The following is a 21,302-nucleotide window of genomic DNA, read 5'->3' as shown; positions in this document are numbered from 1 at the left end:
CGATGGGGCAGGCTCTTTGGAGACAGGCCGCGTTACTGCACGAGTCACACCCAGGCTTCACGAGAACGGCTAGAAGGTGAATGTTGTGAAGCCAAGGGCACCACCATGCAGCAACTGCTGTCTGAGTGCAGCCCCCAGAGGGCCCTCCAAGCACCAGCTTGGCCTGGAAATATGTCCCAGTGATCCCAGTGTCAAACATTAGCACAGACTCTCCATGGTTGCTGGGAACTCTCCTGGGTTGCAAGCCCAAAAAGGGGGCAGATGGGACATACAGCTCTCCCCCAGCACCCTGCAGGAATGGCTGCAGCCTATCGGGGGCACCAGTACTTCCAACCAGAACCCTGTCCTGTGACAAAGTGGAAATATTTTGTAATAGTTTTATGAACCCTGTGTATGCCTCATTTCCCCGATATGTTGCATAGCTATCCAGTGTGGGGGGGAAGGATTAAGTTAACTCTCAGGGCAGACTCGGAGACATAGGGGTGGGTGACACCTCCCTATCTCCGTGGAACAAAGAGTCATTAACGTACTAACAGAAACTGACCCAGACCGACAAGGGGGACAGAGAGAAAACACAAGCTCCATGACTCACACATCAACACTCAACAGCTGGATGCTCCCGCCAGGGGAGCTGTGACCTCAGCGTGGCCCTGCCTGGAGAACAAAGGACAGATGGGTCCAGCAGGGAACACATATGAGCTCTGGAAGAAGCTGGGGGCTCTCACCTGGGAACTGATAATGGAAGGAAATCAGAGAGGTCCAGAGCCTGAACATGGAGTTTGGGCTATGTTCTTTGGGGAGGTGGGGGATGGCTTTAGGGGCAGGGGCAGGCTTGGCTGGTAAATTGTGGCTCAACCAGAATGGTTGATTCTTTAACCCTCAGTTCTCTCTGCTGACCTAAGGCCTCCCTGAGCTGTGTAAAAGGTGACTAATAAACCCAACTGTTTTGAAAACACTGGCAGGAGTCTGGCTCAGTGGGACGTGCCGGGCAGAGCTCTCAGGGTGAAGCAGAAGAGCTGGAGCCCAGAGGCTCCGTCTTGGAGGCAGCAAGGCTGCAGGGCCAGCCCAGGAGGAAGAGTGGGACCTTCGGGGGGCTGGTGCCCTGAGGGACTCCTCCAATGGCCTGTTTAAAAGCAGGGGCCTAGCACTGATGCTGACCCCCCCCATCTCTGACCCTCACAAAATCTAGATCCCAACCCCATCTCTGACCCTAACTGCCCGCCCCCCCCCCACACCTAGCCCAGACCCCACTCGCACCAGAGTTGGCAGCAGCACCTAGGGGGTGGTGATGAGAGCTTGAGAAGGGCTGCCCTCCCCTGGTGCCACCTCCTCCCTACTCAGGTGTGAAGAAGAACAACACTTTATTAAATCATTAGTTGGGGTCACAAGCAGAACACCTGGGGGGCAAGCAAGGGGCACAGGCTGGATGGGCTTGGGAACACACTCTAAACCAACTGGGAACGTGTCTGGAGAATTGGACAGGGTTGGGAAGGCAGCATTGGGGTTGGAGTGCAAGGGTCAGCATTAGGGGCAGGGTGCAGGAGGCACGGTCAGCATGCAGGGGTCCACATTATGGGTCAGGGTCAAGGTGCAAGGGGCTGAATCGGGGTGCAGGGGTCAGCATTAGGGGTGGGGCAAGGTCAGGATGCAGAGGGCAGCGTTAGGATTGGGGTGTGAGGGTCTGCGCTGGGGTGCCAGGGCACGGTCGGAGTGTGGGGGACAGCATCGGGGCAGTGTATAGGGCAAGGTCAGGGGCCAGCATTGGGGTGTGGGCAGATTGCCAGGGTGGCATGCCAGGGACAGCCCTAGGTCGGGGCAGGTTTGGGATGTTGGGGACAGTGTTAGAAGCTGGGGTGGGGGCAGGGTTGGGTTGCAATGTTTAGGGGGAGGGCTTGGGGTGGGGAGGAGCAGGGGCAAGGTGAGGATGGGGGGGCAGTGTAAAGAGTGGGATCAGGAGCAGGGCTGAGGTGAGAGGGGCAGCACTGGGGTGGCCAGGGCGCAGCACTTTGCTATAGGGTATATGCCTGGCTGAGTACGTGTTCTGCCGCGCTGGCCTGCTCCGGGGGTTGGAGGTGCAGGCCAAGCTCAGCAGCAAGGGATGGCATGGTCTGAGGTGCAGGTGGAGCCATCCGGGGGTGTGGGTGGAGCAGGCCCGGGGTGCAGACAGAGTGGAGCAGGAGCCAGTGTGGGGTTGGAGTGTGGGTGGAGCAGGCTGAGCTCAGCAGCAGGGCCGGAGTGGGGGGTCGGGGTGCACTGTGAGAGGTGAGGTCCTTGCTCAATGCTTGCACGTTGTGCTGCTCTGGTGTCCGGACCCTCCAAGCTGCCGCCAGAGCCAGCTCTCTGCAGCCCCCTCCTCTCCGTAAGGCACAGCAGGGCTCTTGTCCCGCACCCTGCACTGGCACTTGTGGCCTCAGCGTGACATCATTCGCACAAACTCTGCCAGAGCAACCCAGGGACACTGTTAGGGCAGTGAAGGCAAACAACCCAGGAGTCCTGGTACCTCCCCCAACCCATTAGGCCCCCTTCCCTTCCCAGAGCTGGGGATGGAACCCAGGAGTCCCAGTTCCCAGCCCCCCAGCTCTAACCATTAGACCTCACTGCCTTGCCCACACAGTACCTTCGAAATCCACCAGGCCGTCCCCATTGAGATCCACATCCTTGAGGATTTCGTTCACCTCGCGGTAGTTGAGTTGCTGGCCCAACAGCTTGCGCATGGCCTCGCGCAGCTCAGCTGTGCTGATCCGCCCGTCCCCGTTGGTGTCGAACTGCAGGGAGAGCCCTAGGCAGATGGCTGGGCTGGGTGCAGACCCCTCTTGTCCCTGAACTGCCCCAGGGCACCTCTACCCACACCTGGACCTGGCCCCCTCCTAACCCCCAGGCCCAACCCACCCTGCTACACCCTCAGGACAGCCCTGCCCGCATCTGACCCTGCCCGTCCCTGGGACTGCCCTGCCCTGACTGTCCCTGGCACTGCCCTGCCCCCCCACCCCCCATCCATAGGCCTGTCCTACCCACTCACACGAGCCATCTCCCACACCACCCTTCTAGGCCCACTGCCCCCCTACTCCCTGTCACACCCCCAGACCTGCCCCCTGCCGGACCCTCGGCCACCTGCCCTGCCCCAACCGCCTAACCCCGTTCCCTCAGGCACCCACCCCTTGCCCTGGCCCAACCGCCCAACTCCCTCCCTTTGCCAGGAGCTAGTTCAGCTGCCTTGTGTCTGCCTCCTGCTCTGCCCTGTGGGCTGTGGCATCAATGGGGCAGTGCCATTGGGGGTTCAAAACTGGGTACCACCAGAAGTTCATGGCTGGGCCACACAGACTGTGTGGGGTGCATGGGGCCAGGCCGGGCTCTCACCTCACGGAAGGCGTCCCGTAGCTCCTTCATCCCAATCATATCGGCAGTCTCTGCCAGCATCTTGGGGCCCATCAGCTCCACGAAGTCATCGAAATCCACCTTCCCCCCAGCTGTGAGACATGGACGCTGTTATGCGGGATGGGTGTGGACAGGGAACTGCGCCTAGTGTGGGGTCCTGGTGGGGGACTCTGCCCCACGGGAGGCAGGGGTGATGAGGGACCACGTCCTGGAGGAGAGTTGCCTGACGGAGTCTGTACCCCATGGGAGGGGAAGCCTGTGGAGTCTGTGACCCATGGGAGAGAGGTCTGATGGGGTCTCTGTCCTGGGGCAGCTGATGGGGTGTGTGTGAGGGGGCGACCTCACGAGGTCTGTGACCCGCAGGAAGGGGGCCTGATTGGGTCTGTGACCCAGGGGTGGGGGGGCTGATGGGATCTGTGACCTGGGACGATGTGGGGGGGCTGATGGGGTCTTTGACCCAGGGCTACAGGGGGCCTGATGGGGTCTGTGACCCACAGGAAGGAGGCCTGATGGGATCTGTGAACTGGGGTGATGGGGCACCCAAAGGGCGCAGGGCAATGGGCGTGTGGAGGTGGGCGCAGGGTGGTGGGCGGGTGCAGGTGGAAGGGGGTCTGTGACCTACAGGAAGGGGGCCTGATGGGGGATTGTGCCAAGGGCGAGGTGTCTGCAGCCCTGCAGGGCCTGGGCCATGCCCAGCAGGGAGCTCCCTGGCAGGGGCGCTGTGCCTCCCCCAGCGGGGGGGGGGGGGGCGTGGGCACGTACTGATCTGCTGTGACAGCTCGATGAGCTCCATCTCAGTGGGCATGTAGCCCATGGTGCGCATGCACTCGCCCAGGTCTTTGTAGCTGATGTACCCGTCACGGTCCTTGTCGAATTCCCGGAAGGCTTCCTTCAGCTCTGGGCAGGGGAGACACCATGACAGTGCACCCCGACACCATAGCCTGCCCCTCAACGAGGGCTCCCCATGCACCAGCCACTGACAGGGACATGGATCCACAGGAATCTGGGTTGAGACCCACCAAACTCATTACATATCCCACAGTGCTCCATGGGGGCAGGATAGCTGAAGGAGACCCCTAGAGGGGAAAAGCCCTGTGCCCCAGTCCCCATCCCCCCTGAGCCAGCCAGTCGCCCGCTCTGGAGCTGGATCAGAGCCAGCATCGCCTAGAGGGGCACAGTCCCATGTCCTGGGCATGGTGGGTGGGTGCAGCATTTGTAGGTGGCTGGGGGGTGGATCCCCAGCAGGGCAGGCTGGCCCCGACCCATGGTCCCGTTCCCTCCTTTACCTTCTATCTCCTCTGGCCGCAGCTCTCGGTCCTGGGGAGGAAGGAGAATTGGGAGAGGTCAGAGGGTAGCAGCTGCTGCGGATCCTGCCCCCAGCCAGGTCCTGGCCGAGCCTGCCCAAGGATTCCCCTGAGCTCAGCCTCTGGGACCCCTCTGCTAGACCCTGGGTCCATGTGATGGGTGGCCTAGGTGGCCTTTCCATGGCTGCATGAAACAGGTGCTGGCAGCTCTGTGGGCAGGGCTGGCGTGGGGCGCTGCAGGGCAAGTGCTGGATGGGGGGGGCGTGGGTTGGAGTGGCCGGTGGAGGGGGCATAGGAAAGAGGGCGTGGAGGGAGGAACCGGCGAGCGTGGGCATACATACCTTTGAGCTGGGCGACGGGGCGGAGGCGTGGGAGCAGGGCACGGTGCAGAGAGGAGGCTGGGGCAGGTACAAACTGTGAGGAATGTGGGATAAACTATCCATAGGACTCTGTCCTTGCTCCTTGGCATCACTTGTTCACTCCCTGGCCATGGAAGGTCAGGCCAGGGATTTGCGACAGCCGCTGGGACTGTCTGGGGCAACGGCAGACCCTGAGGAGACCAGGGGATCTCCTGTGGCAGGGAGAAGGGGTCAGGCTGGCTTCTCCAGCAACATGGCTCAAGGGGGATCTGGCATCGGCCAGGCTGAACCCTGGCTTCACCTTTGGCTCCCTGTGCCAACCTAAGGCCTCTCAGCCAGGTGGCTAATACCTCATTCTGCCGAGGCTGCTGGGGGTCGCTGCATTCTGCAGGGCTCTGGCTTGGCTGCATTCCCTGCAGGGTGCTATGGAGGTGCTATGGTGGGAGACAGGGTGGCTGGCGCCTGCAGGCCCAGGTTCAGAGTTAAGCCATGGGAGATGGGCACAGGGTGGTGGCTGTGGGGAGGTAGCCGTGTGGAGGTGGACGCAGGTGGTGGGTGTGAGTGGTGGGCACAAGGAGGGTGGGCACAGGGCGGTGTCTGTGGGGAGGTGGGTACAGAGCAGTGGGTGTGGGGAGGTGGGTGTGGGGTGGTGGGCACAGGGCGGTGGTGGATGCAAGTGGTGTGTGTTTGAGATGGGTACAGGGCAGTGGCTGTGTGGAGGTGGGGGCGGGATGGTTTCCGTGTGGAGGAGGCACAGAGTGGTGGGCATGGGGTGGTGGGCACAGGGCGGTGAGCATGGGAGGTGGGTATGGGGTGGTGGGCATTTGGATGTGGTCATGGGGTGGTGGGTATGCAGAGGTGGGCATGGGTGCTGGGTGTGTGGAGGTGGGTGGTGGGCATGTGGAGGAGGGCACAGGGTGGTGGGAGATGGGCACGGGGAAATGGCTGTGTGGAAGTGGGCATGGGGTAGTGGGTTTAGAAGGGGTCCAGGGTGGTGGGAGATGGGTGCGGGGCAATGGCTGTGGGGAGATGGGTGCGGGGCAATGGCCGTTTGGAAGTGGGTGTGGGGCAGTGGCCATGTGGAGTTGGGCGTGGGGCGGTGGCCGTGGGGAGGTGGGTGCCGGATGGTGGAAGATGGGCACAGGGCGGTGGCTGTGGGGAGGCAAGCGCGAGGCAGTGGGTGTCGGGAGGTGGCTGTGGGGAGGTGGGCAGAGGGAGGTGGGTGCGGGGCAGTGTCCGTGTAGAAGTGGGTGCCAGGTGGTGGCTGTGGGGAGGTGGGCGTAGGGGGTGGGTGTCGGGAGGTGGCTGTGGGGAGGTGGGTGCAGGCGGTGGGCAGAGGGAGGTGGGCATGGGGCAGTGTCCATGTAGAAGTGGGTGCCGGGCAGTGGCTGTGGGGAGGTGGGCGTAGGTGGTGGGTGTGGGGAGGTTGGCATGGGGAGGTGGGCGCAGGTGGTGGGTGCCAGGCAGTGGCTTTGGAGAGGTGGGCACAGGGAGGTGGGCACAGGTGGTGGGTGCTGGGCGGTGGCTGTGGGGAGGTCGGCGCAGGTGGTGGGTGTGGGGAGGTTGGCGCGGGGAGGTGGGCGCAGGTGGTGGGTGCCGGGCGGTGGCTGTGGGGAGGTGGGCGTAGGTGGTGGGTGTGGGGAGGTTGGCGTGGGGAGGTGGGCGCAGGTGGTGGGTGCCGGGCGGTGGCTGTGGGGAGGTGGGCGCAGGTGGTGGGTGTGGGAGGTGGGCACAAGGAGGGGGCCGTGTGGAGGTGGGCGCGGGGCAGAGGGCATGGGAGGGGTGCGGGTACGTACGAGCTGGGTGATGGCGATGCTCTGGCGCAGGAAGATGCAGGCCGGCCCCACCAGCCCATGCAGCACCGAGTAGCTCTGCAGCGGCGGGGTCTGCGTGGCGGCATCCGGGTCGTCGGGGTTGTGCCTGCCGGAGGCCGGGGAGCCCGGGGCGCCTGAGCGCTGCTTGCCGTCCTACGGCAGAGCGGGCAGTTAGCAGCGAGGGGGGCCCACGCCTCCCCAGCCCGGCAGGCGCTTGGGACCCAGATTGGGGGTGGGCTGAATTGACAAGTCACACACAGGGGAGGGGGGATTCCTGAGCGAGAGACAGCTGGACAGAGGAACATGGATGGTCCGAGCGAGGCTCCCAGATGCCTCACCCACCAGTGCCCCGCTCACTGCATTGGGACACCCATGTGGCACCAACACACCTGCCTAGCAACCACACACCTGCATGGCACTGACTAATTCGCCTGGCAGTGACACACCCACACATGTGCCTCTCACCAACACATCCATGAGCCCCGCTGATACCCTCATACGTCCCCTTACTCCCCATAGGCCAGCACTGACAGCATACACCCACGGCAAAGTCCCTGCCGGCCCCCACCCCCACCTCACATCCCCTGCACCCACGTGCATGACACAAACCCGCTGACACTGCAGCCCCCAGTCACACAGGTGGTTACACAAACTCAGAGACCCACAATCCCATCCTCAGCTGCTGAGACGGCAGAGCTTGGGGGCGGGCAGAGAAGGGATGTACACGCTACCTCACTGCCACTGGGGGCCTGATGCACTGGCACTGGTGTGTGTGTGTGTGTGTACTGGGGCCCCGTGGGGGGTGGTGCTGTGAGGGGGACCATGCACAAGTGGTCTTGGGGGGACGGGCCTGTTGGTGGGATGTCAGGGGCCTATCAGCAGGCAGGCATGAGGTGGGGCCTGGAGGTGGGAGTGAAGTGGGGCCCTGTGGGCACAAGTGGGGCAGGAGCCTATGGGCAAAGGGGGGTGGCATAGTGGGACCTAGCAGCAGGAGTGTGGGGTGTTTTGGGGACTGCGCCCCAGAAGCAGCTTTAAGGGGGGCATGGGGAGACCATTGCCCATTGGCAGGTGTGGGGCAGAGGCCCACAGGTAGGCATGGGAGTCTTGCATGTTCCTGCCCCATTCCCACTGGGATGGCTCACTGCCCCTAAGCAAACCACTCAGGGCATCCCCAGGCTATGCATCCCGCAGGGCTGGGCCCCCATCCCCATCACACCCTGCTGACAGCAACAGGCCCCACTGAGGGGTGGACATCAGGGACCCAGGACCTCCCCACACTCCCTGCAGCAGAGATCCAGTCAGGGCCCTAACACACAGGAGGAGCCAACTGGCACCAGGGAGTGGGGCAGGATGAGAGCCCCTTGTAGATGTTGCCACCTGGTGCCCTTGGCCCTGGGGTAGAGGTGTCTCCGGCCCCAGCAGGGTAGGCAGTGTGGGGAGCGAGTGAAGAGCAGGGCAGGCAGGGGTGAGCCACAGGCTCTGGGTGCTGACACAGACATGGGAACAGACAGAGGGATCAGTGCCCATGCGCCCCTACCCGCCCCGCTCCACCCTGGCCTTACCTTGGAGACCCTCCTCTCAGGGGTCTTGGTGCAGTTGCCCATGGCTTGCGGGCCCCCCCGTGCCAGAAAGCATGCCTGTGCGGGGCTGGCGCTGGCCCCGGCCCTGGCGCTGTGCCTGGCGTTCTGGCCAAGGCGGGATTTTTTTTATAGTAACAGGGGCCAGTGGCTGCGTGGGGATTTGAGGTTTTTATTGAATATCTCTGTATATGCAGGGCACGGGGGGGGGCTCTCTTCCACACACACATAATCCCAGGATTACTCCCCTCTCAGTCACGCCGCTCCGGGCATGGGGACAGCCCCAGCTGGTCCCCACATGGCCCCACTCCCCCTCATACCCTGCACCTGAGGGTCTCACGGCCCCTCTTGCTCCCCCAAGGGCAGCCGGACGGCCTGCTGCCACTTGGGCGCCTGCCAAAGGGGCACTGCTCCCCCAGCTGGCATGCAGCCCTAATCTCCAATGACAATCACCAGGGATTTACAAATCTCTCCCAGCGGCGGGCCGTGCCGCCCCAAGCCCTGTACACCATCCCTCGTGATTGCATGGGGGGGACACCAGAGGTGACATGTGGGGGGCACATGGGGTCATGCCCCCCCCTCAAATTTCTGCCTTCCATTTAGCAACAGCTAAATATTCTGAGGGGACCCATCCAGCGGGGATGCTGCAGACTCTGCCCCACAGGGCACTGGGGGTGGGCAAAGCTTCCGGCCGCCTCTTGGGGCTGCCCAGCAGCGAAGAGGCAGCGGCTTCCCCCGGCTGCACTCACCATGTGCAGCATGGGGAGGGAGGGAGCAGCAGGGCAGCGGGCTGAGCACCCCCATACATGGGGCTGCTTCTCCTTCCCTGCTGCTGAAGTCCCAGCACTTGTCGCTGCCTGCTTAGCAGGCTGCCCTGGGGCGAACACCACGGGGGCAGGGCAGGGGCCGCTCTCCCACTCCTATAGCAGGGGCTCTATCCAGGGGAAACTGCTCCCCTTGGGCTGCGGCGGGGGCTGGCCCTGCCTTGCATTTAGCAAGAGCTTCTATCTGAGGCTGCTGGTGTCTCTGCAAATGCTCCCTGGGGGCATCGTGCCAGCAATGCCTCTGGCTTGGCTGCATTCGCTGCACAGAGCCACAGAGAGAGACAGGGTGCTGGTGCCTGAACAGCCCCAGTGGAGGCTGCGGGCCTGCCCCTGTGGAGCGGTGTCACAGCCCAGAGCCCACTGATCCATGAGGGTGCTGGCGGGTCTCACCAAGCTGCCCGGCTGCCAGCCTGCTGCTGCTCCAACCTGCGGATGGCCCAGCTCCTGTGCGGATGCTGTGCTGCGGGGAAGTCAGGGCTAAGCCTGGGGCATCGCAAGGCACCTGTGCAGGTGCTGGCGCCCAGAGCCCCCTAAGGCGGCAGCATAGGGATTGGCGGAGAGACAACCCAAAACTCTGAGAGCCCAGCCCAGCCCGGCCTGGCTCTCCCCACCGGCAGGGCCAGGAAGCATCGCCCAGCCCGGCCCAGCCCGGCTCTCCCCACCGGCAGGGCCAGGGAGCATCGCCTGGCCTTGGCCTACCCCACCCCACTGCTCAGTCCAACCCGCCTCACCAGCAGGCTCTTGGACCTTTCCCCCTGCAGCGCCGCAGCCTGACCATGCTGCCCGCAGGAGGCCCCACGGGGTAGCCTGACCCTACCTGGCTGGCTTAGGGTAACTCCACCAGGGCAGGTCCTGGCCTGGGCAACTGGCTGGGGGCATTACTGGGCTATCACTCCAGGGACCCCCACCCCTGTCCCAGGCAGCCCCTTCTTTGCTGTCTCTCACCCTGCCCCCGCCATCCCTCCCCCATTGCCCTAGCTCCCTCCCCACCATCCTATCTTTCCCACTGTTCCCCAATCCCGCCCCATCCCTGCTGCCACCCTGCTCCCCAATCTTGCCTCACCCCCTCCCTGCCCAATCACCTGCCCAAAGATGGAGCTGAGCATGGGCACCAGGTCCTCGGCACCCTGGGGCCCCTCCGCAGGGGCCAAGCTGGCCTTGCCCAACGATGCCTCCTCCTCCAGGCTGCGGGCTCTGTGCATGTTCCAGCAGGGCATGGCCCCTCTCCCCGTGTGCCCTGCGGGGCCAGGAGGCTCTTCGATCCGCTGGCTGCGGCCAGCCCTCCTGTGCAAGCCCTGCCTGCTGGCTGGCCGCTGGCGGGAGAGGCTCCGGGGGGCCGGGCAGGGTAGCCAGGGCTCGGGCATCTCGCCACTCAGGCGCTGTGACTCACGGAGGAAAAGGAACATGCCAGGGATGCTGAGCTCCCTCCTCCTCCTCCTCTTCTTCCTCCCACCTCTTCCTCCTCTTCCCCCTGCCTCTCCTCTTCCTCCTCCCCCTGCCACTGCCACTCTCCCTCCTTCCCTCCTCTTCCTCCTTCCTTCTCCTGCCACTGGGCTCCCTCTTCCGCTCCTCCTGCCACAGGCCTTCCCTTCCTCCCTCCTATGCTCCCTCCCTTCTCCCCCTTCCACACTCCTTTGCTCCCTCCGTCCTTCCCTCGGCTTGCCGCACTCTCTCCCACCCTGGCACCCTCCCTCTGGCTGTGCTGGGTGGCTCCTGGGTCCCTTCTCTCTGCAACTCCAATGCACGCTCCCAGAAGGGCACGCTCCAGCTGACAGCTCTGTCCTACCCCACCCCCCTTGCTCAGGTCTCCTTCCTGCCGCCTCTCCGAATCAGGTTCCCTCATTGCCGGGAGTGAGATTGCAGGGGGGTGGAGGGGGAAATCGGATCTGAGGGGTCAGACACACGACCCGGCCCCTTCTCCGCCAGGTAAAACTACCCGTGCGGCCCGAAACTGGAGCGTGCCTGGGGCTGCCAAGGGGATGGTGAGAGTGGGGCATCCTGGCCTCTCCCAGCAGGGGGCGCTGTGGGGAGCGGGGCAGGAGTGCTGGCTGGGGGGAGAGCAGTGGAGAGGGTAGGGTTTGGAGGGGCAGGCTGACTGTGGGGTTTGGGGAAGTGGGAGGGCTTTCTCCTTTTTTGTGGTAGTGGCTGTGAGGCTGGTTGCAGGAAGGGGGTGGGGGTCGTCTCTGGCTGCAGCCAGGTGGGGTTGTGAGACCAATGCAGTCCCAGCCAGCTTCCTTGTGCATCTGTAACTGGATGCCACCTGCCCAGCACCATGAAATCCAAGACCATGGGCATTGGCCCAGCTCCCCCCCGCCAGCCCCCCAGCCGCTCCCTGCCCATATTCTGCTCCCCCCACAGCTGCTCCTGGGCTACAGCCCGCTCCAATATTCCCCCACAGCTCTCCCAGCATGTTTAGCCCTGTCTCCAGCCCGCACCCCCCCACACTTCTATTCCCAAATCCCCCTATTGCCCCCCCCACAGGTCTCCACCCCCCCAGTGCAGCCCTGCGGCCCCCCCCCTCCTTGGAACAGCTCCCCCACACAACCACGCTCATTGCACCATCTCCACAGACCCTCCCCCACACACTCCCTTCCCTGTGGCCTGCATAGCCTTCCCCAGCCCTCCTCCACCCCCCTGCCAGGCACCGTGCTCTCACCCAGCCCACTCCCCACAACTACCTCCAGATCACCCAACCCTCACCTGTCCCCCCACAGGCCACACCCAACCCCTTCCATCCCCCCAGCCTTCACACAAACCTTGCCCAGGCCCCCCACAGGCCTCCCAACCCACACCATCTAACCTAACCCCCACACTGCCCCCCAAACCCCTACCTGCCACCCCAGCCCTCCCCAACCTCATCAGATGTGCCCTAGCTGTGAAGTGTGGGGGAAGGCTCCTGGGGAAAAGCAGTCACTCTCTGTGCAGCACAGAGCTCTCTCCAGCCCTGTGGGGTTGCATGTGGGGTGTAGGGCTTGTGTCAGACAAACCATCTGTTAGCTTTGGGGGCGTTGAAGGCATGATTCAGACCCCCCACACACCCCGACTACCCCTGCCTGCATTAGCTGCAATGCATGTGGGGTGGCTGCCAGGGAGGGGCATGGATCCCTCCCTCCCCACAGTATCTGCAAGAAATCAGGTCACCTCCCACGGTGTGGAAACTAATACCAGGGAGGCAGCCTGGGGGAAATGACCAAGGTAATTACAGCCAGGAAGGAAGACGACCCCCCCCCCCCCCCCGCCCTGACTGCTGATGGACTATGAAGATGTCTCTCTCTCTCACACACACACACACACACACACACACACACGGTGGGGGAGGGGAGCCCCTGGACTCAGTATGTGGGAACAAAAGGCTGCCCCAGGGGGCTGTGGGATCAGTTTTCTTCCTCCAGAGAAGCTGAGGTAAAGCCACAGGAGTCCCAGCCCCCTTTGTGCCCCCCCTCCCCCAGAGAGGTCCTGCCCTTCTCCTCAGCCCTTACACCTTTTCCCCTGTGTTCCCCAGCTCGGTTCCCACCAGTGTTTTCCCCAGGAATTGAAATTAGGGGGGGTGTTTAAATTTACAGGTGTGTGTGTGTGTGTGTGTGTGTGTGTGTCAGGGCCGATGACGAGGGAGACTGTGAGGGTGGGGGCTGTATGACACCATAGTAAAAACAGAAAAATGTTGTTTCATGACCATTAGATTTTAAAATTATCACACAAATTAAAGTTGGCTACTCAAGCCTTCTATGAAGCACGACGTCTACATCCTTCTTGGTTTCTTGTTATAATTTTGCACAACTCTCTTAATGAACTTCTTGAATGCAATGCATTCATCTTTGGTGGCTTCTCGTGTGTCCGGTACTTCCATTCCTTCAGTTGATATGCTCATTAGTTCATTCACATGATCAGGCAGAAGGCAACTTCTTTCAAAACACAAAGTTCTATTCAGTGATGAAAAAGAATGCTCCACTGTAGCTGTTGTGACTGGGAGTAGCAAGAGATGAATTCCTATTTCTTTCAGCCCAGGAAACACAGCACAAAGATCGGGTCAAGCCACTAGCAATGACAAAAAAGAAGTTGAAGTCAAATCTTCATTCATTCGTCATATGATATTCCACTCTATGTTCAAATTCTCTATTCTGTCCTGAGCACATGGCAGCCCCATTGCGGGTAGTGCCTCACTCCACTCAACTGTCAGTGTTTTATAAGACAGGGATCTGTAAAAGCTACGTAGAGGTTGAGTAGAATCCAGAGGTCGCTGTTGTAGATTTTTAAGAATCAAGTCTGTGTCTTAAACACTTCTTGTCCTCTTCACTTAAGGATTCAATATAAATGCCTTCATTAGTCAACTTCTGGACTGAAGTCTTTGCTTCTTCCAGTACTTTTTCAATGGATAGCTCTCTGATTGATCCAAATGTAGCTTCTGGATCAGCTTTGCTGGACAAAGATTTACTTTACTATTGTAGCAGATGCCTGGATGGCATTGTTTAATGATCCAAGTGCTGTCAACAGTAGACTTAAGAGAGAGAATGGCAATAGTCTTCTCTGAACGTAGTAGCAAAAGTAATCCACCAGCCTCACTACTTAGATCCATCCCATCTTAGTAGATACTTTCCAAAGCCAGTAATAATGGCTGGAGTAATTTTAAGACAACAGCCAAGGATCGCTCATGAGAAAGCCAGACGGTTTTCCCAGGTTGGACTAATTTGAATTTCAGTCTCAGTGTATCTTCTATATTTTCCAAGATATTCAGTCTTTTTGGACTCTTGCTGAAACAATAATATAATGAAGACATCAAAAGACATTTTATGCTTGTACTAGTGCTAGTTAGAGTAGATGGCCTCTGCAGTGTGTATAGGAGAGACTAGGGTTACACTTTTCTCTGAGCAAAGCTTGTGCTCCACCATGTCTTCCAGAGAAGTCTGCAGTTCCATCAAATGCACAAGCAGCCATCTGTTTGGGGTTCAGTTGACAAGCATTTAACTCTAAGATGTGGATGCAGCCAGTCTGTCTTCTATAACTTGAACATCTAGAAATGTATCTACTGGCCTACCACTGACATCAAGATAACGTACACAACGACTTAATACTTGATGACCATTTGCATTGGTGCATTCATCAGCCATGTATGCAAATTTTTTGAATGTGGTGAGAGAGTTCTTCACTTTTTCAACTGTTGAGTCTTTCACTGTTGCACCACATGCTTCTAGCCAGTGAGTTGAGTTTCTTGCAGAAAGATAGTGAGCATTTGCTGGTCTTGTTCGGAACTAGTGTTCAAATTCAGGATGAAGAAGTGACAATGCACTTAACATTGGCCTCCAGTTTGCAGTGTGTGGTATCTCTTGCCTAAATAGAAAGTATGATGCCACAGCCATGTTTGTTCGCATGAACTGTGTTGTGTAACAGCTTCATTAACACTCACTGGTGTTGTCCTTGGTCAGTGGAGACTCAGAGTTCAGAGGTGCTTTCACAGGAGTTCACCTCCCAGGTGGGGGGCAAGAAGGCACCTTGCTCGTTCCTCCAGCTGCTCACTGGAACCTCGCTGCTAGTACAGGCTGGGCCGTCTCTTCCACAGAAACACTGTCCCACAGCAGGTCTAAGCACTTAGACCTGATTATCAGTGATCTCAGCTTAACACAACAAACACTTAACACAACAAAAGACTATCTATGGAGCCTAATCAGCTCTGTCTTTAAACAGTGGAGAGGGGCAGGTCAAATCGTACATGTGACTCAGGCAGACCATCAAGCAAAACACCTGCCCCAACCCTCTCTCTTGATGCCCTCAATCAGCAGAGGCTAAGTACAGTTCTACTGCCCTTTACTCATATAATAAGAACAACAACATTTCTTTACCCTCCACATTCAAGTGATTTGTAACCCAACCCCAGCCAATACTTATTATTAGGTTGGCCAACATCACCAAAATGAATGCACTGACATGGTCATAAAAACAACAGCTGTATAAGGAAGCTAGTCTATGCTCTTACTTTTCAAATCTATTATAATTTTTCAGATAAAATGTGTATCATATCCTTTATATGCTTTTAAAGTGTGTATTAATATTTCAATTTCAATTCAAATTTCCAAACAATCACTAAATTGACAACACTGTATGTAACTAGTTCACAAAACTGGGGAGGATGTCGGGGAAATTCAGGGGGGAACACTCCCATAGGGGGGTGTCAAGGTTCCTTCCCCATTCTAATCTCTAGGGTACAGATGTGGGGACCTGCATGAAAAACCCCCTAAGCTTATTTTTACCAGCTTAGGTTAAAACTTCCCCAAGGTACAAACTATTTTACCTTTTGTTCTTGGACCTTATCGCTGCTACCACCAAGCGTCTAACAAAAATAACAGGGAAAGAGCCCACTTGGAAACATCTTTCCTCCCAGAATCCTCCCAAGCTCTACACTCCTTTTCCCGGGGAAGGCTTGATAAAAATCCTCACCAAATTGCATAGGTGAACTCAGACCCAAAACCTTGGATCTTAAGAACAATGAAAAAGCAATCAGGTTCTTAAAAGAAGAATTTTAATTAAAGAAAAAGAATCACCTCTGTAAAATCAGGATTAAGAGGGTAATCAGATTCAAAACATAGAGAATCCCTCTAGGCAAAACCTTAAGTTACAAAAGACACAAAAACAGGAATATACATTCAATTCAGCACAACTTATTTTATCAGCCATTTAAACAAAACAGAATCTAACGCATATCTAACTAAATTGCTTATTAATTCTTTACAGGAGTTCTGACCTGCATTCCTGCTCTGGTCCCAGCAAAAGCATCACACAGACAGACAGACCCTTTGTCCCCCCCTCCAGCTTTGAAAGTATCTTGTTTCCTCATTGGTCATTTTGGTCAGCTGCCAGCAAGGTTATCTTAGCTTCTTAACCCTTTACAGGTGAAAGGGTTTTGCCTCTGGCCAGGAGGGATTTTATAGTTCTGTATACAGAAAGGTGGTTACCCTTACCTTTATATTTATGACAGGGGGTGTAGAGAAATCCCTGGTTCCCACCTCACAGCTGGCTTTGATGTGGATTTCTCAGGCCTTGGGGCCTCTGTGGCTGGCTGGCCCCTCTGTGAATTTGGGTTGGGTTCAGTTGTTCTTTAATGGCCCAGAAAGGAAGGTGACACCTGTCCACCTGAGAGCAGATTGAAACCCCCACCACCACCACTGGGTAGTCATGCAAGGCATTGGAGAAAACTGAGGCATGCAATGGTCATCATAAAAATATTACAGAACCATCCTTCTTCATGACAGATGGGCATTGGCAGAGGGCTGGTTCTGTGCATGGGTGAAGTATGAAATTATGCAAGATCACAGCAGAAACGCCATCCAGAGACTAAACCAGGAAATAAATCAAATGTACCTTGCCCATCCCCACCCCAGAGAAGGGGGAGTGGCCAGGGGCATGGAGTCCAATGTGACCCAGAGAAGGGCGAGTGATGGGGTGGGGTGTGTGTGTGGGGGAAACGAGGCAGTGAGCAGGGCATCACCTGATGTGGGAAGGAGCCGGGGCTGGGGGGAGGCAGTGAGCCCAGCATCGCCTCATGGGGGGAGGGGCAGGGGTGTGGCCACAGAGCCCGGCGTGACCCAGAGTGGGGCTAGGGCGGGTGGCAGCCCCGAGCCCAGTCTGATCCAGTTGTGGTGGGTAAGGGTGGGTGGGAGTGCCGAGCCCAGTCTGACCCGGTTGCAGGGGCACCGAGCCCAGCCCGAGCCAGTGGGGGCAGAAGGGCCGGGGTGCAGCGCAAGCTGTGTTGCAGGGTTTGGCAGATGCTGGTCACGGACCCAAGGATCAGCCAGTCCATGGGGCAAGGTCCTGGCTGTGGCTGTAATGTTAGAAACTGCTACCTGCACAATGTGCTACTGGCAGCTATGACTGACGCCTAGCAGCTCTTTTAGAGGCCCTGTCACAATCTGCTACGTCTCCCCTTTCCCTATCTCCTGGTCCAGGCGTGGCCTGTTGGGATGGTATGGGCACTGCTCACCCCCTTTGCTACCATGGTGAAATCTCCCATTTAAATGTGGACACAAATAAAGAACAGTATTTCTGTAAGCTGGAGAAGCAGTGTGCAAAACTGCTCTATGTAAAACCCTGATTGAAGGTCTTTGTCCTCTATTGGTCCCTCTCCATTGTAGATTAGAGGTTTGTTTACCGCTGGCTATACAATTTCTAATATACGCCAAACACTAACTAGCGGGAAGCGTTGTAAACAGTATTTGAAATACTTATGAATAACTTTTCAACGCAAGCGGTTACGGGGTGCTGCTGGTGGGAGCCTGCCTATCAATGCCTCTCCCTCCCCCAGTGCCTCCTGCCCGCTGGGGGGCCCCACTAATCAGCGCCTCCTGCCTGCCATGGATCAGCGGTTTCGTGGCATCAGGAGGCATTGGAGGGGAGGGCAAGAAGCGAGGGTGCAGCATGCTCTGGGGAGGGGGCAGAATGGGATGGGAAGAGGTGGAGTGGGGGCAGGGTCTGGGCAGAGCAGTGGGGGAGCAACCCCCACAGCAGATTAGAAACTCAGTGCCTAAGGTAATGAGGCATAAAAGTCAGAAATGGTTACAAGAAAAAGAGATAAAAACTTACTAGTATCTGCTTAAGAAACTTTCTCAACACATGCTCCAGCAGACTACTGACAAAACTTTCATGTCAGGGCCCCTCCCCTAGTGTCCAATGGCTATTTCAATTGTCTTCTTAGGTGCAGCAAATGAGGTGGGCGGAGAGGGAGGGTGTCTCAGGGTGTTTGAGTTTCCTTTTATAATGACAGGTTTCAGAGTAGCAGCCGTGTTAGTCTGTATTCGCAAAAAGAAAAGGAGTACTTGTGGCACCTTAGAGACTAACAAATTTATTTGAGCATAAGCTTTCGTGAAGTGAGCTGTAGCTCACGAAAGCTTATTCTCAAATAAATTTGTTAGTCTCTAAGGTGCCACAAGTACTCCTTTTCTTTTTGAGTTTCCTTTGTTTCCCTTCCTGCTTCATGACTCTGTTTATGGCTTAAATGCAAATAAAGGCAAGTATACATTCCTTTGTTTAGGACAGACCTGTTTGCTGACTTTTGTTTGGATAGGTCTGTGGGATTTGGAACATCTCTTAAAACCAGCACACAAGAAAATCTTATAATTTCCCATACAATGTTGTCACACCTATTTCACCAGGACAATACTGACCAGAAAATTATGAGTTTTCAAATGATACCTCCCCAGGCATACTTTATACAAAGATTATTCACAATAGTGTGTAGGGTGTGAACACAAGGTCGTATTCCATCATACCCTCATGGCAACGGAGCAGTGTTAGCCACACAGTTATTATCAGAGCAATCAAGCTATGAATAATAATAATAACAACATGCATTAGCTACCCCACTGTAAAAACATAGCGGAGAAAAGGGATGTTTATTTCACCAAAAGACAAACTAGGTGAGGTCAGTGTGATGGGTTCCTCCCGGGGTGGCACCAGGAACTGAGGTACCACTGAGCTCTCTGACCCACCAGCCTGGGCTCCCTTTCTTACTATGCGGCTGTGACAAGCTGCAAAGCCTCCAGCCTGCACTTTCACTAGCATACACACAGGTAAGGACACACCCAGCTGCAGAGCAGGCAGGCTCTCTCTCCAGCCCCTGCAATAAACCAACAACAGAAAGACTACAGCTAAGGCAACTCCCAGCTCCCCAGGCACTCGCCCCCCGCCCCAGGAGTATAAACCCAAAATAATACCATCATGTGCTGCACAGGGAACAGTACAGTGTAAGCTCATAAAGTTCGCCCCCTCCCTCAATATGGAGAGGAATATGTCATGGCCTTTGCCCCTTGAGCTAAGATTCACATACACTTCACTCCAACTCACTGGTTTAGATAAAGCAAAAAACAAGTTTATTAACTCCAAAAGATAGATTTTAAGTGATTATAAGGGATAGCGAACAGATCAAAGCAGATTATCTAGCAGATAAACAAAAAATGCAAACTAAGCTTAGTATACGAAATAGATTGGCTAGGAATAGCAGATTCTCACACTAACTGATGGTACAAGCAGGCTGAAGATTCTTAAGGAGCAAGCTGCCCTTTCTTTACAGCCTGGAAGCCCCAGGTGTTTCATGCACAGGCTAGAAACCCCTTCCCCCAGTTCAGTCTTTGTTCCTCAGGTGTTTCCAGGAGTCTTCTTAGGTGGGGAGAGCAGAACCACAAATTATGTCACTCGCTGCCTTATATAGCATTAGCATCTGGTGGAACCCTTTGTTCCAAATTCAGTTTGTGGAAAAACACTGACATCCCAAAGTGGAGTCTGGAATCATGTGACCTGGTCACAGCCCTTGCCTGCCTTGCTGAGTCATCACAGCCATTACTCACAGGTTGTCTGAAGTGTCCTCAGAAAGGCTCAGGTGGTGGATAAACATCTCCTAAGACCTATTGTTTTCCCTAATGGCCCATTACCAGGAAAGGGCCCTTCCCATCCAGCTATCTAGACTGAGAGCATCTTGTCTAGTGGCCATTACCTAGATGTAACTACATCTGAAATACAGATACATAGTCACTATTCATAACTTCAGATACAAAACTGATACATGTGCACAAATAGAATACTCATATTTGGCAAATCATAACGTTTCCAATGACACCTCACATGACTTATCTTGTATAAAATGCATCATAATTATGCCATAATCATATAATAATATCACTGTGAAGACTATGGGGCATGGTGTCACACCTCCCTCTTAGATTACTGCCAGAGGGTTAGTCACTGACTAATGCGGAGGCAGATGCCTAATGCCCGCTTTAGGTTTGGCTCTACAATTCCGAAGTGTTACCAAACGTTCTACCGTCACGCAGTTTCTTTTCTGTGTTTCTTTTCCCAGGTTGCTGAAAACATTCTTGTGTGTAGCATTGTTAACATAATGCAGATATCAATTTATTTTAGAGTGTCAGTGTCTTGGCATTTAGCCACCAATGCCATGAGATGGTGTGCCTCAGTTTCCCCTTCTACACAGCAGACTGGGTTTGTTATGCTTTTTCTGCTGTGCCAAGCTCTAATCCTGTTTACAGGTATTAGTTGAGAAGCAGTATCCTTATAGGACTTCCCTGATACCACTCCTAGCATGTTCGAAAGTTCTTCCCAACAATCATGCATGTTACACCTTTTCAAAGGATTTACCTTCAATATAACCAACAAACTGTGTATTATGAGACTTAACAGTACCAGCAAATTCATGACAGGGAGGGATTTCCAAGTACCACGCCTTCTGTTTAGACAGTCCGGTTTGTTTAATATTCTTTGTTTTTTTCTATTCCTCCCTGAACCATAGCAGGTATTCACATACTGGTCTTTCCTCCCTGTTAGTGTTTTTTTCCAGTGTCCCCTTCAGTAAGGGTGTGATGGGATCCCCGGGGTGCATCTGTGGGACTGGGGGACCGCTGTGCCCCCTTAAACTCTGTCCAGCCTGGGCTGTCTCTCACAATGCTTTGCTAGTGACAAGCAGCAAGCCCCGCCAGACGCTGTGATCACTCAGCACAACAGCAAGTAGAGACTCACACCCTGCTAGATTGCATGAATGCTCCCAGAGCCACTCATGAATCACACAGTGAAAGGCACCAGAGCCAAATCCCCCCAGCTCCCAGCACTGTATCTCAGGAATATACTGTCTTGCACTGCTCAAGGTGGGCTGTGCAAATTTATTAATTGGTTCACCACTTCATCAATGGAAAGTGGATATGCACCAGCCTTTGCAAAACCTGAGCAGATTTGCCACACACTTTCTACAAACTCACTGGTAAAGATAAACAGTAAAACAAATTTATTGACTACAAAATATAGATTTTAAGTGGTATTAAGTGATAGGCAAAAAGTCAGCATTAGTTACCAAAAGAAATAAAATATAACCACGCAGTCTGAACTCTCAACTCTATTAGACTGGGCAACAACTTGATTCAGCAGTTTTTCTCACCCCACTGGATATTGCAGTTCAGATTTAAAAATTTTCTTAAAGCGAACGTTTAAAATCAAATTTGCACAAGTTAAGAAGGAAGGTACTGTACATCTGGGGTCAGGCTTAAGTTATGAGAGGTTACAA

The 21,302-nt window shown here is 55.9% G+C and overlaps 1 protein-coding gene across 3 annotated transcripts; it reads right to left on the bottom strand.

Moving 5' to 3' along the window:
• Positions 1–1,961: 1,961 nt before the first annotated feature.
• On the bottom strand, positions 1,962–10,359 carry LOC119857636 (calcium-binding protein 2-like). Of its 3 annotated transcripts, none has more exons than XM_043516768.1 (7): positions 10,336–10,359; positions 6,835–7,005; positions 4,662–4,692; positions 4,138–4,272; positions 3,358–3,467; positions 2,618–2,765; positions 1,962–2,436 (listed from the first exon to the last, which is right to left on the bottom strand). In XM_043516768.1, exons 1-7 carry the CDS (start codon positions 10,357–10,359, stop codon positions 2,411–2,413), a joined length of 645 nt encoding a protein of 214 aa, XP_043372703.1. In that variant the 3' UTR covers positions 1,962–2,410. The 3 variants fall into 3 exon arrangements, with proteins under 3 accessions (XP_043372703.1, XP_038262761.1, XP_038262763.1); XM_038406833.2 differs by lacking the exon at positions 10,336–10,359 and adding an exon at positions 8,415–8,456; XM_038406835.2 differs by lacking the exons at positions 6,835–7,005; positions 10,336–10,359 and adding an exon at positions 8,415–8,456.
• Positions 10,360–21,302: the final 10,943 nt, after the last annotated feature.

The sequence above is a fragment of the Dermochelys coriacea genome, chromosome 6 (genome assembly GCF_009764565.3).
Source record: "Dermochelys coriacea isolate rDerCor1 chromosome 6, rDerCor1.pri.v4, whole genome shotgun sequence".
NCBI classification, from domain to species: Eukaryota; Metazoa; Chordata; order Testudines; family Dermochelyidae; genus Dermochelys; species Dermochelys coriacea.
Note: the sequence above shows the minus strand (reverse complement) of the source record. Positions and strands in the feature narration are given on the sequence as shown.